The 20,487-nt window shown below is 43.3% G+C and overlaps 1 protein-coding gene across 1 annotated transcript; it reads right to left on the reverse strand.

Annotated features, from left to right (window-relative positions):
- Nucleotides 1-7,380: 7,380 nt before the first annotated feature.
- ANKRD1 (ankyrin repeat domain 1) lies at nucleotides 7,381-16,924 on the reverse strand. Its single transcript, XM_043596955.1, has 9 exons — nucleotides 16,722-16,924; nucleotides 15,865-16,044; nucleotides 14,838-14,975; nucleotides 14,601-14,708; nucleotides 13,039-13,137; nucleotides 11,356-11,454; nucleotides 11,049-11,147; nucleotides 10,812-10,910; nucleotides 7,381-8,247 (listed from the first exon to the last, which is right to left on the reverse strand). The coding sequence occupies exons 1-9, from the start codon at nucleotides 16,746-16,748 to the stop codon at nucleotides 8,137-8,139; spliced, it is 960 nt and encodes a 319-aa protein (XP_043452890.1). The 5' UTR covers nucleotides 16,749-16,924; the 3' UTR covers nucleotides 7,381-8,136.
- Between the last annotated feature and the right edge of the window lie 3,563 nt (nucleotides 16,925-20,487).

Consider the following 20,487-nt stretch of genomic DNA (forward strand, 5'->3'; position numbering starts at 1 on the left):
TTATGCAAAAAGTGGTTATCTTGAGGCCTGTTAAGCCATACTAAGGGGTTGGCTGTTAGTCAATCTATTCTTGTTGTAAGCCTCTCTCTCATTATATTCATCAAATCAAAGTTCTTCCTAAAAGAAATTGCTGTAAAGGTTGTGGAAGGAGAAAGTGCATGTAAAATCACAGCCTCTTCCTTTGCTGGTTCTTACCTCCATGATGTTCTTGAAATAGAATTCCCTCCTTTAAGTTGAAAGTCCCTAAAAACCTAATACTGATTTTCCTAATAGCAGTATTAAAAATATCTAACCATTGTACTCAACCAACCTTGGAAATAATTTTTTTTAAGGAGTAGAATCATTATATTAAGAAGAAATTGCCTTTTTTTTTTTTTTACAAATATCTGCATTTATGTTATATTGATATGAAGAAAATAAGTGAGAAAAAGAACACTATTGTGAAAGAGGAAAGATAATTTTTAAAAAAGAAAGCTTTCAGGGTGCTTGGGTGGCTCAGTCAGTTAAGTATCTGACTCTTGATTTTGACTCAGGTCATGCATGATCTCTTGTTCATGAGTTTGAGCCCCGTGTCAGACTCTGCACTGACAGTAGGGAGTGTGCTTGGGACTCTGTCTCCCTCTCTGCTCCTCCCCCACTCACGTTTATTCTCATTCTCTCTCTCTCTCTCAAAATAAATAAATTAAAAAAAAGAAAGCTTTTGGGGTGCCTGGGCGGCCCAGTCGGTTCAGCGTCTGAGTTCGGCTTAGGTCATGATCTCGCGGTTAGTGAGTTTGAGCCCCTTGTTGGGCCGTGCTGACAGCTCAGAGCCTGGAGCCTGCTTCGGATTCTGTGTCTCCCTCTCTCTCTGCCCCTCCCCTACTCATGCTCTGTCTCTGTCTCTCAAAAATGAATAGATGTTAAAAAAAAAAAAATTAAAAAAAACTTTCTGTCAGTCTCACTTATGAATATAGTTGCTAAAGTAAAATATTGGTAAAGAGAGACTATTAAAACAGTATACCATGGCAGGTGAGATTTATTCTAGGAACGTGAGGATATTTCAGTTCTTCTTAATGTACTTTTTCATATTTATTAGTCAAATGAGGAAAATCAGAGTTGTCTTAACGGGTGCCAGAAAGACATTTGATAAAACTTAAAACCCACTCCTGGTTGTGATCATAACCATGGCAGAACACAAGTAAAAGAATATTTCACACACACACATATGTATGTGTGTCCATATATATTTATATATTGTTTATATTAAGCATGAAGGCTCTAAATACAAAGCATTTTTGTCTGACTTCTTCTTGAGCAATTTGATGGATTAGTCACCTCCACTCCCCTCCGTAAAACTGATGGCCGCCGCCGCTGAGCCCAAGTGCCACAGTCGGCCACTTCCTCGAGTGCCCGTTTGCACCTCCCTCCACCCCACTTTGATTCTCCGAAAGTTAGGTGTGTGTTTCTTCACAAGTCTGTTTATGCCACTGTGGGTAGCGTTGTAAAATAATATATGCTAACTAAACATTATGAAAACTATTGCACTCTGAGGAACAAAAAAAAGAATTCCCAGGAAATCCAAGGTGATGCTTTCCCAGGAATTCTTTTTTTGTCTCTCCTAGCGCAACAGTTATCACAATTTTTAGTTAACATATATATATAACATATATAACCAAAGGTGAGCCACTGAAAAACCCTGTAGGGCGCCTGGGTGGCTCAGTCAGTTAAGCGTCTGACCTCGGCTCAGGTCACGATCTCACGGTTCCTCGGTCTGAGCCGGTTTGTGCCGACAGCTGAGAGCCTGGAGACAACTTTGGATTCTGTGCCTTCCTCTCTCTGCGCCCTCCCCCTGCTCGTGCTTGCTCTCTCTCTCAAAAATAAACATCAAAAAAAAAAAAAAAAAACCACAAAAAAAAAAACCACACCTGCTGTCAAAGTAGGTGTGAACAGGACAACTAGGATTTGGGGGGATCCAGTAAAAATTCCACACTTGGATTGCTTCGCTCAAGTCTTAAGTTCTCTTTCTTCTTTAAAGAGACAGGGACTCAAGAAGACAGCTGTAGATTTCCCATCGGAGGGTCCATACTCCCAAGAACAGGTGCTCATCTTTACAGACCAGCATGTGAGTGTGCATTTATGTATTTTAAACTCAAAATATTTAAGGGGTCGTATGTTCAACCTCTTTTGATGCCCCACCTTAGTCTGCTTTTTCAGCCAACTAGTTACGTGTGTCTATTTGCCCCAGTTGCACCAGATATCATAACTGAGGGAAGTTACTGCAGATGTGACTGTCCTCTTCATAAAAGAAGCGACTGGGAAAAGATTAGAAACGCAGGTACTTCTTTGTTTCTGCACGTTTGTTACGCATTTGCAGTTGTGCCCGCTTTCTCCTTACGCGTAGGTGCTCGTCCTGTTGCAAAATCGGAGGGCGTGCTGGCCGGTCCTGCGGGAAGAACAGCAGGCGGGTTTCCTCTTGAGGTTTATTCTTGTCAGAACATGACGCACTACTGATTTATTGCAACAAAATGACAATACCGTAAATAAACGTTCAGCGCGGTGGTCAGTTAGGAACTAAGTGCACCAAAAGGTAATAATTTTAGTTAGTAAGTTACTATAAAATGTCATTTTAAGATGACTCTCTTCACAAAGACACAGATCATGCCTACATAAAAATATATATAAGACCTCTGTGAAGAAAACTCTTTACATGCAATGTTTTTAAAAGCTTACTTATTTTGAGAGAGAGAATCCCAAGCAGGCTCTGCGTGGTCCGCACAGAGTGCAACACAGGGCTCGAACTCACACTTTTGAGATCGTGACTTGAGCTGAAATCAAGAGTCGGATGCTTAACTGACGGAGGGAGGCACTCTTTTTTCGCATGAGGAGGCATTGTTCACCAAAGTCTCCCCCAGAGTATGAATTTAATAAAATCCAAAATAGTGTCTGCATATATTTGCTTCTGTATATGTTTGGGTTTTAAGCTACATTTTGAAAGAATAAATATGAGAATAGCTAGGAAGTTTCTTAGAAAAACACTGGGAGGGACTTGTATGCCCCGATACTAAAGAGTACAGCAGGACCCTAGTGATTAAAACTGCATGACTGGTGCAAAAATTCATGTCGGTCAATGAAAGAGTCGGGAGTTCAGAATGACTCCAAATGTAAGAAGAAATGAGGGACTTTTCAATTCAGTGGCATTGGCACCACTGGTTCCCTATGTGGGAATGGCAGCGCGGCATACCAAGTAAGTGCAAAGACGAGACGTTGCCTGTGTTAAAATCTGAACTTGCCGGTACTTAGTGCCTGGGACCTTGCATAAATCACATAACCACTCTGAGTGTGCCTCACTTTCTTCATCTATTTTCATACCTGTGGTGCTACTGCACCGGGTAAGTAGATTTATATTTGTAGAAGGCTCCAAGGAGGATCGGTCGACAGAATTACCTACTCTTTAAGTAGCAGCTGTTGTTCTATTATTTAGGAAAGAAAAAGCCTAATCCCTATCTTCTCCCCAATATACACCACGCTAAATTCGAGCGGATTAAAGAAATTTAAAAAAACAAACAAACAAACAAAAAAAACTTGTAAAATACTAGAGAAAAGGTGAGTACATTTTTTGTCTAAAACAACCTTGGGTTGGAAGAAACCTAAATGAGGTCATCAAAGCCAGAAATGTGAAGCTTGATTAATTTACCTATAAATATAATGTTCTGTTAGAAACGTGCAAACAACTAGGAAAGTGCATTTATAATGCATCTTATAGAGCAGAGAGGTCTAGCATCCTTAGTAAAAGCTTAAAAATGTTTTTTAAAAACATATGCAACATGATAAATGCTATTAGTGTCCGACAGGTCCCTTTGACCAGGCTGATGTACCCCTCCTCTGGCTGCTTCAGATTTGGGCACTAATGGTTGATCTTCACTCTTCCCCAGAGCATTGCCCTTGGGCTGATGGAAGTCACTTTACCCAGGGATGCCTGGGAGGTTTTACACCCCCCACCCCTTGCAGTTGGCCCGAGGCCAATGCCTGACGCAGGGCATTCCTAGCCGGCTTTCTGGCCTCTGTGGCATGATTTATGCTCCTGAGCTGGGATAAGGCTGAGGAGAGACTTCTCCTGAAAGCACATCTTTGCCTGGTTCTTCTTCTGCCCTGTCCTGTTTCCCTTGTTGCCTTCCTAGAGCACGCTCAATAAATCTCTTACGTAAGAATCCTCATTCCAAGTGCTGCTTCCAGGGAACCTGACTTAATAGAAAATGCAACAAAGATTGAACCAGAAAAACGCTCAATAAACATGAAGCTGCTGAACTTTCTAAGTAATTAAGGAAAATCCACCAAAAATAGATCTTTTGCTGATCAGGTTGAAAACTAAAAAATGTAGGGGCGCCTGGGTGGGTTAGTCAGTTGAGCATCCGACTTCAGCTCAGGTCATGTTCTCACAGCTTGTGAGTTTGAGCCCCGCATCTGGCTCTGTGCTGACAGCTCAGAGCCTGGAGCCCGCTTCAGATTCTGTGTCTCCCCTCTGTCCTACCCCTGCTCACACTCTGTCTCTCTCTCTCAAAAATAAATAAACATTAAAAAAATGGAAAAAAAGAAAGATAAAAATGTATAAAATGAAACTTCATGATTTGGGGGAAATTTCTTCTACAAATGTATTTCTTCAGAAATAGCTGCTTAGGTGTAAAGGGTGCCTGCGTCAGGACATTCATTGGACAATGTCTAAAATAATGGGAAATGCCCTCTCTGCCCCTCCCCCACTCTCTCTCTCTCTCTCTCTCTCTCTCTCTCTCTCTCTCTCTCTCTCAAATAAATAAACATTAAAATAAAATAATGGGAAAATGGAAACAACCTAAATGCCCAATATAGGCCTAGTTAAGTGACCCATCATAAATTGAAACATAAGGATACCATCTATATAGATGTGTAGAATAAATTGTTCAATTGAAACCAAAGTTACAAAACTAAATGTACAGTGCCTATGTGTAATGTGCACAGAAATAGCATGAAATAAGGATTATTGGGGGTGTTTGCTTTCTTCATTATTCATTTCTCTAATTGGCTTAATACTTGGTGAGTAGGTATTACTTCCTCAAGGGGAGAGAGATTTTTTCCCCTTGATGGGTAAAGGCAATCCCATAGATGTAAGACACCACTGGACTAAAAACAAAGTTCAACAGGAACCCAGGTGGGGGTGGGGGACTCACAGTGTAAGTAAGGGTCAAGGACGGCTTGGTGGAAAGAAGACTGCTAACTCGAAGGGGAGGAATGAGGAGAAATGGTGGGGTAGGGTGGGGTGGGAAGGAGAGCCTCCCAGGGAGCTGGCACAGTATATGAAAACAGAAAACCAAGTGCCTGGGTTTTGTAAGAACTGAAAATTCCAGAGCTGAAATTCAGCGTTTAGCTAAGAAAGTGATGAGAAATAGATGAGAATAGGGAGTTAACAGCAGTCAGATTTCAAGGATTTTTGAAAACATTAAGGAGTTTTCATTTCATCCTAAGGGAAACGGGAAGCCACTGAAGAATTTTAAAGAGGATGACTTGACCAGATTTGCATTTTAGCAAAATCACTCTGGCCGAAACTTCAAGAACAGACTGGAGGGAAGAGAGTCAGAGGCCAGGAGCCGGGCAAGGGGCCATTTGAGTAATCCAGGGGACACTGTGGCTGTCTGAACGTGTGGCTCCTGGGATGGGGGAAGTGGGCAGACTACAGAGCTGCTTAGGATTCTTGGTAAGAAGACTTGGAGGTGGGTTGGAAGAGAGGGGTGAAGAAAAGAGAATCAAGAACTAGCAGGAGTCTGTCGGTCAATGGGACATTCCCTTCACTGAGGAAAACACAAGACGAGACACAGATTGTGGGCAAGGAGCTGGGTCAGGTGGGAAGAGGAGGAGCTTACAAGTTGACCACCTGTGTGACAGAAACTTGAAAGTTTTGCCTAAAGCGTTTATCTTTTCCATTAACAGAAGGTGACTGAGCTGGCCTTGTTCCAGTGGGACTTACCCATGCTGTTTCTCATGCTCTCTACCTCTGTGCTACTGGAAATCTCTCTGTGTGGTGACACGAAAGTGTTTCAACCCTTACCCTCTTCTCCCCTCCCAGCTCTGGCGGGGAGGGGGACTTGAAGGCATCATAGAGAACTTGGTCACATGTTAACTCACTAAGTTATGCTGTGGGAGACACCAGTACCAGCAAGAGAACTGTCACTCTCGTCGTAGGTGCTTTACTAGGAAGAAATGGGAGGATGCTGAGCCTTAAGGCAAGACTAGTTAGAGCCAGGACCCTAGCAGGAGTGCAGAGGGATGGCAAAAGGGGATTGATTGAGAGGGAGGGAGACAACGGAGGGACTGAAGCTCCTGATGCCCTTGGAGGTTAGGAGACTAGATACAAAAGACCCAAAAATATTTCAGACTGTCCTCACAACTTAGGTGCCCATGACCAGCTAACTGGGACACCTTCTGGTTGTGGACGGTGCGAGTACACACTCTCAGTGTTAGAGGCAAAGCTGAGGCCGTGTGTTAGTTATCCCATCTGGGATGAGTTTTGAGGGGAGGGGTACCAGTACCAGTGTTTCACATTGGCCTTCATACATTTCCTAAAGGGCCAGACGTTTCCCATGACCTTGCCCTTGCCTGTGTCTCTCTGCTGTCTGGAACACTGGGCTTGAATGGTTCAGTTTATCCTTCAGACTCCCCTGAAAAGTCTGTAGACATCCCTGCCCTTTGCAGCTGAGACTCTCACAGGACTGTTTTTTTACTTCGCTGTACTTACCTCAGACCATTTCGATATATTTCTGGGATTATTTCTTTAATATTCATCTGTTCCAGGAAGGCAGGGCAAGGACCATCCGGTTTTCTCATCACAGGTCTTAGCACCTGGTCCAGCATCTGGCAACAAAATGGCTCCCCTTGAAGGTCAGATAGCATTGACCAGGTGTGTTTCCCCGTGGGCAGCCTCTGACACCAACAGTCGGTGTCCACAACCAGATTAGCTCTGATGGGAACTTCCTAAAGAGCCCTTGTTTAGCTTGCAGTAATCACTCTGCCCACCAGGGGTCTCTTTCTCCCCATCACTGGGGCCAAAAGAACTCTGGAACACCCCTGTATCTTGACGATGGTTTTCACAGCCTTGTTGCTCTACGTGCTGTTGTGGTGTACCCCCACCTCTGCATCACCTGGGAGCTCATCAGAAATGCAGAGTCCCAGGCCCTGCCCGCAACGGGATGGATCAGAATCTGCATTCTAGCAAGGTGGTCTTGCTTAGACCACTGGCGGTCTGTGTACACATTAAATACTGAGAGGTCCTATTTCACAGGACATTTCTAATCTGAAAAACTCGGAAGAGAAAAAAACACTTCATCGAAATGGCCTTTTTCATCTGGTTCTTTCCCACCACACTCATAGAAGTACTTAGAGGTTCAGAATTTGCTTTTATTATGAATATAAAATAGACATACAACATAATATACATTTACACATTTACACTTCGCAGTCCCTTTCATCTTTTTCGAGCAGATTCAACTCTGCACGGCCCAGCGGTCCACTCCCGCCACTACACCCCGCCCCTTACACTCACAACATTCTCTTCACCTTGGTACCACATGTGACTTGGTAAGAAATACCAGACCCAGGCATAAAACAATTGGCTTCACCGTCCTTCTCACAGAATCCCTTTCATTCTACGGTTTCCTTTCCTGTCACGTCATGCCTTCCGTTGCCTCGAACTTCAGCATTGAAAATTCAGGAGAAAAGAGGGCTGCGATAATCACCCCTGCCTTTTCAAAACACCTTGAAATAGCTTCCACGAGCGAGGCGCACATAAGTAGACACTGACCACATTGCTCGTTAACATGGTTCAAGATCTGCCGGAAGGATCTGAAGTGTTCTATACAAATGAAGCTTTGCTCACCAAATGGATGATTGTGAAGGATCTGAGCATCAGCGGTGTCGAAGTAAATAAATAAATAAATAACCAGGAACAAATAGAAATAGAGTGTGCTTCACTAAGGGACATGTCTATACCTCTAGCCCCGTGCTTTCTCAAAACCTCATTAGGTGCAGCTTTACAACAGGTGGATAGAAGCTGGGTTTTATGACTAGTTGCTCTTCTTTGGGGCCGTGCCCTCAAAATGCCAGTGAACACCGATGAAAGAGGCGTGGTTTCCTTCAGAAGGAGGCCAGGCGACAGGTTTTGTAGGAGTTCTCCTTGAGGCTGTCAAATATTGCTTTGGTTCCATTCTGCCAGTGTAGCACCAGATCCATCGGGGTCTTCCCAGCCTAATCAAAATACATGAGGAAATTTGACTTCCAGATGGGAGGCATCTATAAATTCGCATCCTCTGTGTGTGTGTTTAATGAGGTAATGGATAGGTGTATGCTTTATTAAACTGTTTCCTGCTTTCCACTATGAGTGATTTGCGGTTTATATTCAAATCAGCCCTTCACTGTTTCTCACAGTAATGCTTTTGGCATTTCAGATTAGCAATGTTTGTTGTTGTTGTTGTTGTTGTTGTTGTTGTTGTTGTTTTTCCCTGTGGGACTACCCCAGGTTTGGGTAAAAATCCCTGGTCCCTAGGTAGTAAATGGCAAGAGCATGCAAAGTCATTTTGAAATTCACAAAATGGCTCTATGCATCTTCAGGATCCTGCAGAATGGGCACGGGGAAGTGGTAGTCAACAACCAGTTCCGATCAATTTGGAAAATGATTCCCGATTGATAAAAACTGGTGGTAAGTGAGCTGCTTCGGCACCCTGGCTTGTGTCCTCAGGTACCCTTCAGAATGATTACTGCTCAGAGGGATACAGTTTTCACAACTGCTCAGAAGTTACATTGGGATCTCCCAGGAAATTTCATTTTTCTTGGAGGTGACATCAACAGTGTGGAAGTGACTTTTGAGACCAAAATTCTTTGTCCCTTATGCATGTGTCTCAAGACATTTATAAAAAGGAAAACCATGTCACCTCTCAATTCTTGCCTTTAAATATGAGAAGTCTTAGATTTTTCCACCTCTATTCATTTGGAAGTCTCTCTAACTCAGAGACTGTAACTCAGACACTGGCAGCTTTGAGATGCAAATCAGTCTAGAGACCTGTTTTGTTTGGGTCCAACCAGAGTTGAGATTTTTTTTAAAAGCTAGACTTAATTGGCAACAGTTGGAAATTAGATTTCCCAACTGACTTTGTGAGCTCTCTGAAGAAATCAGAAGAATTGGTAGCATGATCCCTGTGGATCCACAGAGCAGCAGTGGACTGGGCTAGGGACAAGCCCTTTAAAGTTTTGTGCACAGACTCCTGCAGCCGCCATTTAAGTAATTTAGGTGCTCTGCTGCCATGTGCTTATTTGAACTAGTGGCCCTGTAACCTTGATTTTGGAACTTCCCACCTCTGTAGCATCTTCCTTGAGAAACACTCTCAGAACACATGATGGCAGAGTTTTGGACAACGACAGAATAATGTATTGTGTGTCGTTTCCAGTTCCCTTCAAGATGGTGTCCAAAGGCTCACAGGTCCATTGGGCAACATCCAGCCATTGGGTCAATGACATTAATCGTTTCTGGGTGCTTATGCTGTGGTCTGATAATTCAGAACCGTTGGTATATTTTGGGCTATTCTTCCATGAGTTCCTTCAACTCTTCTCTGGTAGAATTTATCTCCTAATTTTCTAGCTACTTACACAGTCTCCCCAAATATGTACGCTATTTCTTTCTGCTGGTAGTGTCTCACTGCCTAAACGAAATCATTTTTTCTGCAGTTTCAGAGATCTCATTAAATCTCTTTTTCTGGTAATTTATTTACATTATTAGATAAGACCAATCTCACTATCAAGGGAGCCTACTATTAAGGCTTTCCCATCCAAGCAGTCTCTATTTACTGCTTTTATCTTTTGTTCTTATCACCGAGACAGTTTTGTGGGTTTTTTTTTTTTTTAATGATAAAATATTCCTCTCGGTCTCATAGTAACACAATAAGGGGAAGAAATTATTCACAGTATATGATGACTGGGGTTTTCTTTTCCTTCTTTGTAAAGTGATTCTCCACCAAATCTTTCAAATTATTTCTTTAGTAATTTATATCCATTCCTCTCAGTGGTATTTTTAAAGCTTATATTAGATGATGTTTGTCTGGAAATTGGGACCATGAGAAAAAGTTGGTTCTATTCCCTGGCTTGCAGATGAAGCTAAATTAACACGTACTTGTAGAAGGGACTTATACGAGCATTTTCAGGGCCTAAATATAGGAAATTATTTTGAGGGATATGCAGATAAACCAAAGTGGAGAATGGATAAAAATTATCTCAAAAATATAGGCAACAGCATGTCTAGCCTTGGAAGAAAGGGGTAGCATGGCATGCTGTTGTAAGGGGTGGGGGTGGGGAGACTACTCAGAATTACTCCTATTAGATCTTGATTAATTTCAGTTCATTGGCTCTTGGCCACATTGACCAATGTGGAATTTTATCACTTCAGGAATGGTGTCTGTCTTTATACCTGACTACCCCAGGCCTGGCTCAGCCAGGGGTGGCCAAGGCAGATTGGGCTTGGGCTTGGGAGAGGGAACAATTTGACCTGTATTTTCAAGACCAAATTTTAAAAGAATCACCAGACACTATACCAGCGCCAAAACAGTCATGGCGGGCTACACTCATCTCTGACCAGGTGACCTTGCCAAGGTTAGCAATGTCGTCATGGCAATGTTAGCAACGTTGTTACAGGACATTTAAACATCAAAAGGCTGCCCCCAACCCTGAAATCCTACAGGTGTGGGACTATTTTCAAGTACATGAGATATGTTTTTGTTAAGAAGAAAGCCCCCAAGCAGGAACGGCTTAGTTCAGGTACTTACACAATTCTTGATGTTGAGGTCAGCCCCGTACATAATTAGGAGTCTGATCATCTTGTAACGGTTCAGCCTCACGGCGTCGTGCAGAGGGGTATCTCCTTCCTAGAGAAGCAGAGTCAACAGGCTAAAGGTGGACCTGAGGCCAGGAAGTGAGTCCCACAAGGGCACCTAGCTTGGGGAGGGATTCCAGATAAGTGAGGGACGAAGTTGCAGGAGGCGGAGCTTTGCCCAGGTACTCACTCGGTCTTTGGCGTTGAGGTCCGCCTCACAGGCGATGAGATGCTCTGCACACTCGTAGTGACCGGTCCTCACCGCCACGTGCAGTGCTGTGCTGAGCAACTGGGAAATTGAAGAATGCAACCGATTCGCTGGGTGCGGGGACAGAGGCCATCCCAGACCCCAAAGCATGTGGGAGGGGAACAAGTGGCCACTCTGGTGTCCCACCCAGCCTGAGCTTCCAGCTGACCCAAACGGTGAGGTGGCTTTGGGAAAGAAAGGGGAAGGGGAGGAAGGTGGTGGAGGGGAGGAGCAAGAAGAGGAGAAATACCTTATCCCGAGCACTGATTTTTGCTCCTTTGTTCAGCAGCAATTTTAAGACATCCAGGTTTCCTCCACGGCTTGCCCAGTGGATGGCTGTGGATTCAAGCTATAGCAGAAGGTAAAGGGGTGTGACTTAATGTAAAGAAGAACTGGTCAGAGGAATTAGTGCTTGGTTCTGAGGCCCAGAAATACCCGATTTGCTAAGGCATCCATGGTGACACTGGATTGTCCCCCTCTGGGTTGCTAATTCCAAGTATTGTAGCAGAAGGCTCTGGCCAGATGCATTAGCTAAACTGGATGTGTGTGGACATGAGTGTATGCAGTCCTATGTGTGTATCTGTGTGCATGTATTTGCATCGTTAGAAAACTCAAGTCTAATAAATCTTTCTTTCTTTCTTTCTTTCTTTCTTTCTTTCTTTCTTTCTTTCTTTCTTTCTTTTGGTAAAAGCATAAAAACTACAACTTATGGAGAATTTCCACTTGCCATAAAGGTGCTACACACTTTCAATGGGTTGGTCCTCCCAGCAGGTGTGACTGCCCTCATGTTGCAGGTGAGAAAACCAAGTCTCCCAAATAGTCAAGTTTTTTGCCCGAGGAAACGCAGTTAGCAAGTATCAGAATAGATATTCAAACCCACATCTGCCCGGAACTTTCAGCCACTTTTGCCAAATAGACTCAGAAGTTCTAGACAAACGCATTTTAAAATTCTGGCATAATGCAAGTAGTCCCTTCCAAGATTTTAATCTGGAGCTGTCACCTCTTCCTGTGTCCCTGTTGTTTTTGTCTCATCTCTTTCTGGTTCTCTGCTGTCATCTGCACCAGCACAGCCTCTGTAACTCAGCTGCCACCGCCGGTGGTCACTGCACACTGCCCTTACTCTTAGGAGCTGCCCTCTTCCCCACTCTGGTATATTCCTGGCCTTCCAAATCACACGCTCAAGAATTTGAGTGTCTTTTCATGCAAACTTTATTTATTTTTTATTGTTTTTCTGTGTGTTCGTCTTTTGGGTTCAATTTCGTTCAAGTTCTTTGGACTTTTTTTTTTTTTTAATATCCCTTTTCCACTTTGCTATAAAGTCAAATTGAGTTGCATTTAAATAAATAAAGCCTATTCCCAGCTCAATCTGCAGTTCATGAAATATGCTGTCTGCTGGTCTTTGTAGAAATCACAGTGGTTGAGTTATTGAGGTCTGAATAGCAGCTACTTTCCATAGATGCAATTCATTCCGTAGGCAGTTTAGCCCCCAACCTCACTGATGGCATCTATCATATAAGGTGTACAGCTAGAAAATTCTGACACATTGCTGGCAGCCACGGGGCCATGAGCAGGCTGCCGTGGATAATGGAAGGACAGGGACACTGAGAGGCAAGTGCTTACTGTATTACTTCTCAGTAATGCTACTGACTTGATACTGACCCAACTCTCTGATGAGGATATTGAATTCCGTGCAGAGGCTTTCACTTCCTTCTTTTCCCTGGAACACTCCTCTGCTTTTCAGTATGTATGGAAAATACTTTCCACATGACCTGGTCCCATCTCCCAACTTCCCTTTGTATGGAGAAATGAGCTTTCGCCCTGTTCTCTCAGATCAATTTTCAATCCAGTCAACCCCGTTTTTCATTGTAGGTTTTCACGAGCTTCGTATAGTCTACTTATTTTGGCTCATTTCCAAACAAAGAAATATATTTACCATATCACGGAATTCGATCTGGGCTCCAGCTTCCATTAACTTCTCCACAATTGCCAAGTGTCCTTCTAAGCAGGCTCTGTGAAGGGCTGTCCGTTTATACTGTCAGAATAGAGATTTAAAAAGAGAGACAGCGATGCATATAAAAATGAGCATAAATCCTTCTAAGGGCTGTGGAGCTGGGGACTCCAGTGACCTAATTAATAGAAACTCGAGTGCTTCTTTTGGAATTAGAAATGTCAAATTTACTAAAATTGCAGAACTAGAACAATTATCCTACAAATGAGGTTTGAGTTTCCTACAGGTACATTTCTAAGCCCTCAGAGGTCTATGTGGAGGGATATGAATTTAAAGTTCAAAACTACCTACATGCTGACATTTCCCTTTCTTGAATTCTGTGCCTTCATTGTTTGTGTAGAATTTGCCATGCAGATCAGATGGCTTTCTTCCATCTGGGACTGTTGCTAGGTTGAATATCAAAAAGCATTCAATTCTTTTTTAAGAGATTGGGGGGAGGGTTAAGCCTCTGACTTCAGCTCAGGTCATGATCTTGTGGTTCGTGGGTTCAAGCCCCATGTCGGGCTCTGTGCTGACAGTTCAGAGCCTGGAGCCCGCTTCGGATTCTGTGTCTCCCTCTCTCTCTGTTCCTCCCCTACTCGCGGTCTGTCTCTCTCTCCCTCAAAAATAAATAAACATTAAAAAACAATTTTAAAAAAAGAGAATGGAGGAGTCATTTTTAGTTCACCTTCTGAAATGATTCTCCAGCCGGGAAAGGATGCAAAAAGGAATAGAAGAAGGCTTTCTATGAATGGATTAATAGCCTATTTGGCCTAGAACAATTGTTGGCATTATTCACTCCAGTGTGCTCTATTTACAGATAAGGAAACTGAGGTCTAGAAAAAGCAAATTAGCTGCCAAAAATCAAATAGCCAAGTAGTGAAAGAGCCACCACTTGAACTCCAGTCCACAGATTCCTTGTGTAAGGCTGATGTGTTTGGGTCCAATCAAGGATGATGCTGAGGTGCCTGGGTGGCTCAGACAGTTAAGTGTCCAACTCTCGGTTTCAGCTCAGGTCATGATCTCATGGTTTGTGAGCTCGAGCCCCATATCAGGCTCTGAGCTGACAGTGCAGAGCCTGTTTGGGAATCTCTCTCTCCCCCTCTCTCTGCCCCTCCCCCACTTGCACACATGCTCTCTCTCTCTCTCAAAATAAATAAACAAAAAAGTTATTAAAAAAAAAAAAAGATGATGCTGTTATGTATTTCTCCAAAAGGGATTCATTGGCCCTGCCTTATTAAAAGACTATCCCAAGAATATAAAAAGTTATAGACAAACTGAAAAATCAGTCAGAAGTACCAAAAAAAAGATGCAATCCACAGCGCTAATCCAGCCTCTTTTTTCTGGACTGCCATGCTATCCTAATATGCTACCGGCATATGTGGTAACAGCTGGGGAAACTGTTTCAGGTGGATTGGTTTTTGGCATCATGTTAGCAAGGCTGAAGTTAAGCATAAGAAACACAAAATTAATGAGCTGGATTTTGCAGCGCTTTGTGTAAGCCTTACCTCATCACAGACATCTGGATTGTTCTTGTCTGACAAGAATTTTTCTACTACTGGCAGCTTATTCTCCAGGGCAGCCTTCAGGAACCTAGGTACATCCACAGGTTCCGTCTAAAGCCAAAAAAATAACGTGAGAGTTACCGCGAGCTTTCCAGCATTTGCCCAAACCCTCCGCAGATATTCCTTCCCCTGTAGCATAATGCCAGACGTGTAGCACCACAAAAAGCAGACAGTCCTTACAATGATTTCAGGTTCAGGTTCCTTCACGACCGAAACTTTAGTCTTCCTGTATTTTTTCCTTTTCTTCAGCTGAATGATTATTTCAAGGTCTTCTAAATTTTCAAGCTTTGATCTTTGTTCTAGTTTTTTCTTCTTGAGCTAAAAAAGAAATCCGTATTTCAAAATATGGTGAGTTCTACTGACAGGCATTCTGGTTGTGTCTAAACAAAATTCTGCAAGGTCTGAGAGAAGTATGTGAACAGTTTGAGCAAAAAAAGAGAAGAAACAAAACAACTTTAAAACTAATCTTTGATTTCGACTTAGTGACTTCTTAGTCAAGTATTTGGGGTCTAATCTTTCAGCTAATTGCCTTCACCTTCGTATCTCTTGTTTGTAGTTTTTGACTAATTGGAGATAAGATCTAGTCTATAAGTGACGATCTTGTAACCCTTTCCATAAACAAACCCCAGATTTCTGTAGACTTTTTTATTTGACTCAAAAAATCCAACAGTAAGCATTAAGCCCTGAAATATCAATGCCAATCTCTTTCAGGTGGCTTACTAAGAAACCACCTGTCCTGGGACTACTGCTAACTAATGCATGCTTTTTCTGTGATCAGTAAGCGATGCAAATTCACCCAGCAACACAGAATTTGTCAACACAGATAGTAAACGCAGCCAAACAATGATTCATGGATCATAAGCCACATTACTGAGAAAAAGAGGTCTCTCTTGCTTCGGACTACCTAGACCGTGTATGACATCAGAAAGTCACTGGACGTGTTTCTCTTTCCAAGTCTTTCAAGCAGAAGATGATCATAGAACAGTCTGTCATTGATTTGGAATCCAGAGGTCATAGTCTTGCTAAAGAATTAGTTCCTACAACCTGTCCTATAAAAGTTGCCTCTTTATGGGTTTGAATTTGGCAGAGAAACATCTTTGGAACGGCTGCTTTTATTTGGTTCTCTCTTTTCTCCTTCCTGCCTGGCACCTCTTTCCTCTGTCCCGTCCCCAACTTCCCATTAGTGGAATCCAGGGAATCTCCTTACCTCTGCCTCTCGCTCTTTCTCAATCTTCCACTGCTGCTCCCCCAGGCTCAGGGAGTGGGCCGGAAGTGTTTTCAGGTCCTCTTGTTTCTCTACAGTAACAGCAGCTTCATACTCCCCATCTCTGAAATCCTCGGGAAGGAACTCCCCAGTCTCTCCGCTGTTGTTCTTCTTCCCCGTAACCTATGAGGGAAGAAAACTGTAGTGTCAGAAGGAGCAAGACCGGTCCTGGAGTCATTCTTCAAAGAGGATGCTGCAGGAGGGCTCTGGTCCTCCCTGGCTGGTGACAGCCTCCTCTGTGAGATGTGCTTTCAGATCCCGGGCTGGGACACACTGGGGCAGGATTCTAGGATTACCTTCAGGTGATCGTCCTCTTCTCTAGCTAAATCAAGGCTTAGATTAGGTTGATATGTTTAAACCCACTTTGAACCCACTCAATCCCATTTCTCCTAGGAAAACTGCCACCCCTCCATGATTATTTAAAATTCTTCCGTGATTATTTAAAATCCCTCCATTCATAATTTCTTCCAATTCTTCCATGACATTTGGCCTTGAGTTGTGAAGTTTCCAGACATATCCTCACAAAACTTCTTCCCTGAGGCATCCTCATACCTGCCTGTGAAGCTGCGCTTTGGTAAGAAAACCAAAGGAGAAGATAATAATAAATAGGAAACAGAGAACCCATTCCTACCAGCTCCATTTTTCCAGTTTCACTTATTTCATCACATAAGCCAACCATTTTCCATAGATGACACCCGAGTCCCTGTGCATCATGCCTGAATAAAAGGACATTTCTATTTCCAAATACCAATCAAGACCGAACTGATTTTCACTGCGAAATGATAACGTGTCTTACGTACCAGCTCCTCTACCTTCATCACCATCATGTCTGCCTGAGGTTCGGTTTGTCTGTGTGTCTATTCCCCCGTGGAATGAATCCCTTGAGTCGGCCCTGCTGAACCCCTCCACCCCGGTCAGCTTATATAGCGAGGGCTGGGTGAGATAATCTTCCAACCTGGGAACCCAAGTAACACCCCGGCCCCCACCCGTGGCCAACTCAGAGGCAGGTGAATTTTCATTCCAGACTCAGTGTCTGGGAAGCCGAAGAGGGAGGGGATGACAAGTAACCCCACTTAATATGTGAATCAGGAAGAAATGTGAGAGGGCCATTCCTTTGGCGGTGACCACACCGCTCAGCAATGCGAGCCATCTATTTATCGAGAAGCCAGGGGACAGCTGTCTGTTGCTATTGCACCACAGCACTGCTCCTGTTCCTTCTTTGTCAGCTTTCATATGACTAACCCTATCAAGAAAATGTAAATGCCCTGCATATCACACTGCCAATAATATCTTGCTGATAACCAGACTTATCAACACTTCACTTGGGGGAAGTGTTGCTTCAGGACATCCTATTAGTGGGTAAACAGTCTGAGAGGAAAGGATCCGGGGTTCTAATGGCCCTTGTCTATATCTGTTTGGAATTCTCTGGAGTGATGTCTGGGGCTAAAAAGGCCCCATGACATGCCATCTTACCATCATTGTAAGAAATTGAAAGCATTCAGTGATGCACTTTTATTTCATGGTGTCACTGGCCACAATTAGCACATTACGTGCTCGCTGTCATCTAAAACTGCATACTTACCGGAGCCTTTTTGATTCAGATGGTCCCAAGAAAGATTATAGGAGATCAGTATTAGCAATGGCATGGTGTCGATTAGGTCATAGAGCCGAAGTTCTCAGATGCTATTGGTAAAACACTCGCCTGTGGGAGCTTGTCAAAAATGCAGATCCCCTGGCCCCACTCCAGGCATTCTGAATTGATTTATGATGGGTCCTAGGAATCTGCATTTTTCAAAGCACCCATATAACTCTGATGCATCAGGCTTTGAGACACATCGCTAGAGGGGCAGAGAGCTTTGCTCTAGGGAGGGATGAAGAGGACCTCTGTTTCTGGTTTCTCATCTGAGGTGTTAAATCATGTAAAAATATTTAGGTCCTTTTACGGTTCAAGAAGAGATTGGGATTGTACCTTCAAAGCCATTCAGAACCTTAGTGTTTTCAGTAAGAGAAAAAAGGGGAAGAATGAGAGAAAAAGTATTATTAATGGAGGGGAGTATTAGGATCTATGTTGACCTTTCTGGGTCTGTCACCCCTCAGACTTACCCCCCCCCACACACAAAACATGGCTGCCAGTCTCTTCTCCCCTTGAACTGATCAGCCCATGGACATTTTCTGGAACTGTCAGAATGAGACATTGATCCCCAAAGGAAAAGCAATGGTAAAGAACCCTCCTAATAACTCCCGTATCTGTTCTGGTCCCCTAATGTTCTTTCCTAAAAGGGGTTTTACTTAAAGGAAATCTCCTGGTGTTTTCTTTGAGGTGGACACAGCTATTCCTGTCTTCATTGATTTCTTCATCTAAGTGAGAAGTGGCCATTTTAGTTTTTCCTACCATTTCTCATGGCTTTTTGTTCCAGGCTTGACCCAAACTGAGGACAGTATTAGGAGACGTCTTTGGGGAAGGGCCAGGGGTTGTTTAAGGGTCTAGAATATGGAATCTCACAGCTATTTGTGCCCTCAAAGTTTGAGCAAGACCAGTGCTTTCATTTTACAGAGGGTGGTGAGGCATAGAAATGTTGAGTAACTTGCTGCAGATACACAGCTGGTTGGTGGATACTGGGTTGAAGAGTTTTGATTGCATCCAATAGGAACAGAGAATCACTGAGCACAGAGCAGATTTTCAAGGAAAGTTCATACCTAGACCCACTGGTAGGTAATAGGCTCTTCAGTGTTCAGATCACTTCAAAAAAATGCAAGCAGTGGTGGGGGGTGGGGCTCATCAAGCTCTGCTCTTCCTCCAGTCACTGAGTTTTCCCCTCAAGCCTGGCTGATTCTGTCTGGGAAGCTCCAGGAAGTCTTGAAAAGAACTTCACAGAGGCCGACAGTTGAGGACAGTTGACCGAACGGGCTGAACCTAGAGAAAGGAGCGAGCTGGGAAGATCCTCCCTTATTGTCAGGTCAGCAAAATCCCTGTCGGACCTCTCCACTCCCCTTTCCCCCTTGTTGATCCAGTCAGCATTATAAACCAAGATGAGATTGTCTCTTCAAAAAGTGATGCTAGGGGTGCGTGGGTGGCTCAGTCAATTAAACCTCCAACTCTTGATTTCAGCTCAAGTCATGATCTCACAGTTCATAGGTTGAGCCCTGCATCAGATGATTCTCTTTCTCTCAAAATAAGTAAACATTAAAAAAAAAAAAGAAGCAATTCTAGATACATTTAGCTCCCTAATAACACATAAGACAAAATTTCATTTTCAAATCATTCCTTTTCATCAAAATTGAGAACTTCTCAATTCGAGGCAAGTTTTTAAAGAAGCTCCTTCCTGTAAAAGTTCACCTAGTGGGGTAAGTTCTGAAAAGTGTATATTTGGCTGGATCGTACTCTCAAACTAGGCATAACCTTTCCTATCCAAGATGAATTAAGACAAAAAACCTTCAAGCTAGTTCTACAATTATTTCACAACCCAGTGTCAACCATCTATGGACAGAATGAACAGGGGAATGGTTCCTGAGCTTTGCCGGAATTACCCCCATGAACCTTTCCCCCAGTTTCTGCAGTTTATGCATTTTGAGCGGGGCCAGAATTATAGCCCTCTTTACAGCTGGAGAAAGTGAGGCAGGGGAGCAGAGCATATACAGCATTTACTGTCACCCAGGGTTCCAAAAACTTGCCTAGACACCACCCTGGCTGTGGTGCCAGAGCTCAGCTCCAAGGCCAATTTCATGTCTCCAAATTTTTGGACACCGTACCTCTATGTACTTCATCATACGTCTACTAAGACTTTTCTCTTATTATATTTTCTCCACTATGTAAGTAATATATGCATGTTATTGTTAAAAATTAAAAATGACAGAGTGTTGCTTAATTGCAGTCTCACTGAGTGTTGATTTGATACTTGATTTTTTTTCACTCGATAACATGTCTTAGGGATTGTCTTCTACCAGCATAAACAAACCTATTTCATTATTTTAACCAACCGCATGGATTTCCTTGTGTGGACAGACCGTTGCTCATTTAGCCAACTCTCCCGTCTATGGATATTTAGGCTGTTTTTCAAAACAGTCACTTTTATTTGCTACAATCAAAGGCATTTCATGGCACATAAAATTTTATTGTTATTAACACTCCTTGTCCTTAGAACCCCCACTTCGATACTAAAAGGAAGCACTCCAAGGACTGTGGCCAGATTCTGGCTCAGAAGACACCTTGTTCCACTGTCGCACTTATAATTGCTCATTTTGCTGTCCCTCTTAATAACCTTCCCAGAGCCAGCTGCTACTCACCTCCCCTGGCTCAGAGAAGTGGCTGACTTTGCCTAACTAGGAATCCAAGTATCCTTACAGCCAAGCCATGGCTCAGTTACACACTTGAAAATGCCAAAGGGAGGTCATAAAAGTGAAGCAAACAAGGTTCAAGGTTGTTTCCCCTCCACCACCAACGGGGAATGCAATCACCTGTATTTGGAAAGCTGAACAGCCTGGGGACACTTTGAGCAGGCTTGTGGTATCTGTCTTCACCTCCTCTCAAAGGACAAAGTCAAGACTAAAGTCCTCTTCTACCCAGGG

The sequence above is a fragment of the Prionailurus bengalensis genome, chromosome D2, assembly GCF_016509475.1.
Source record: "Prionailurus bengalensis isolate Pbe53 chromosome D2, Fcat_Pben_1.1_paternal_pri, whole genome shotgun sequence".
NCBI lineage: Eukaryota > Metazoa > Chordata > Mammalia > Carnivora > Felidae > Prionailurus > Prionailurus bengalensis.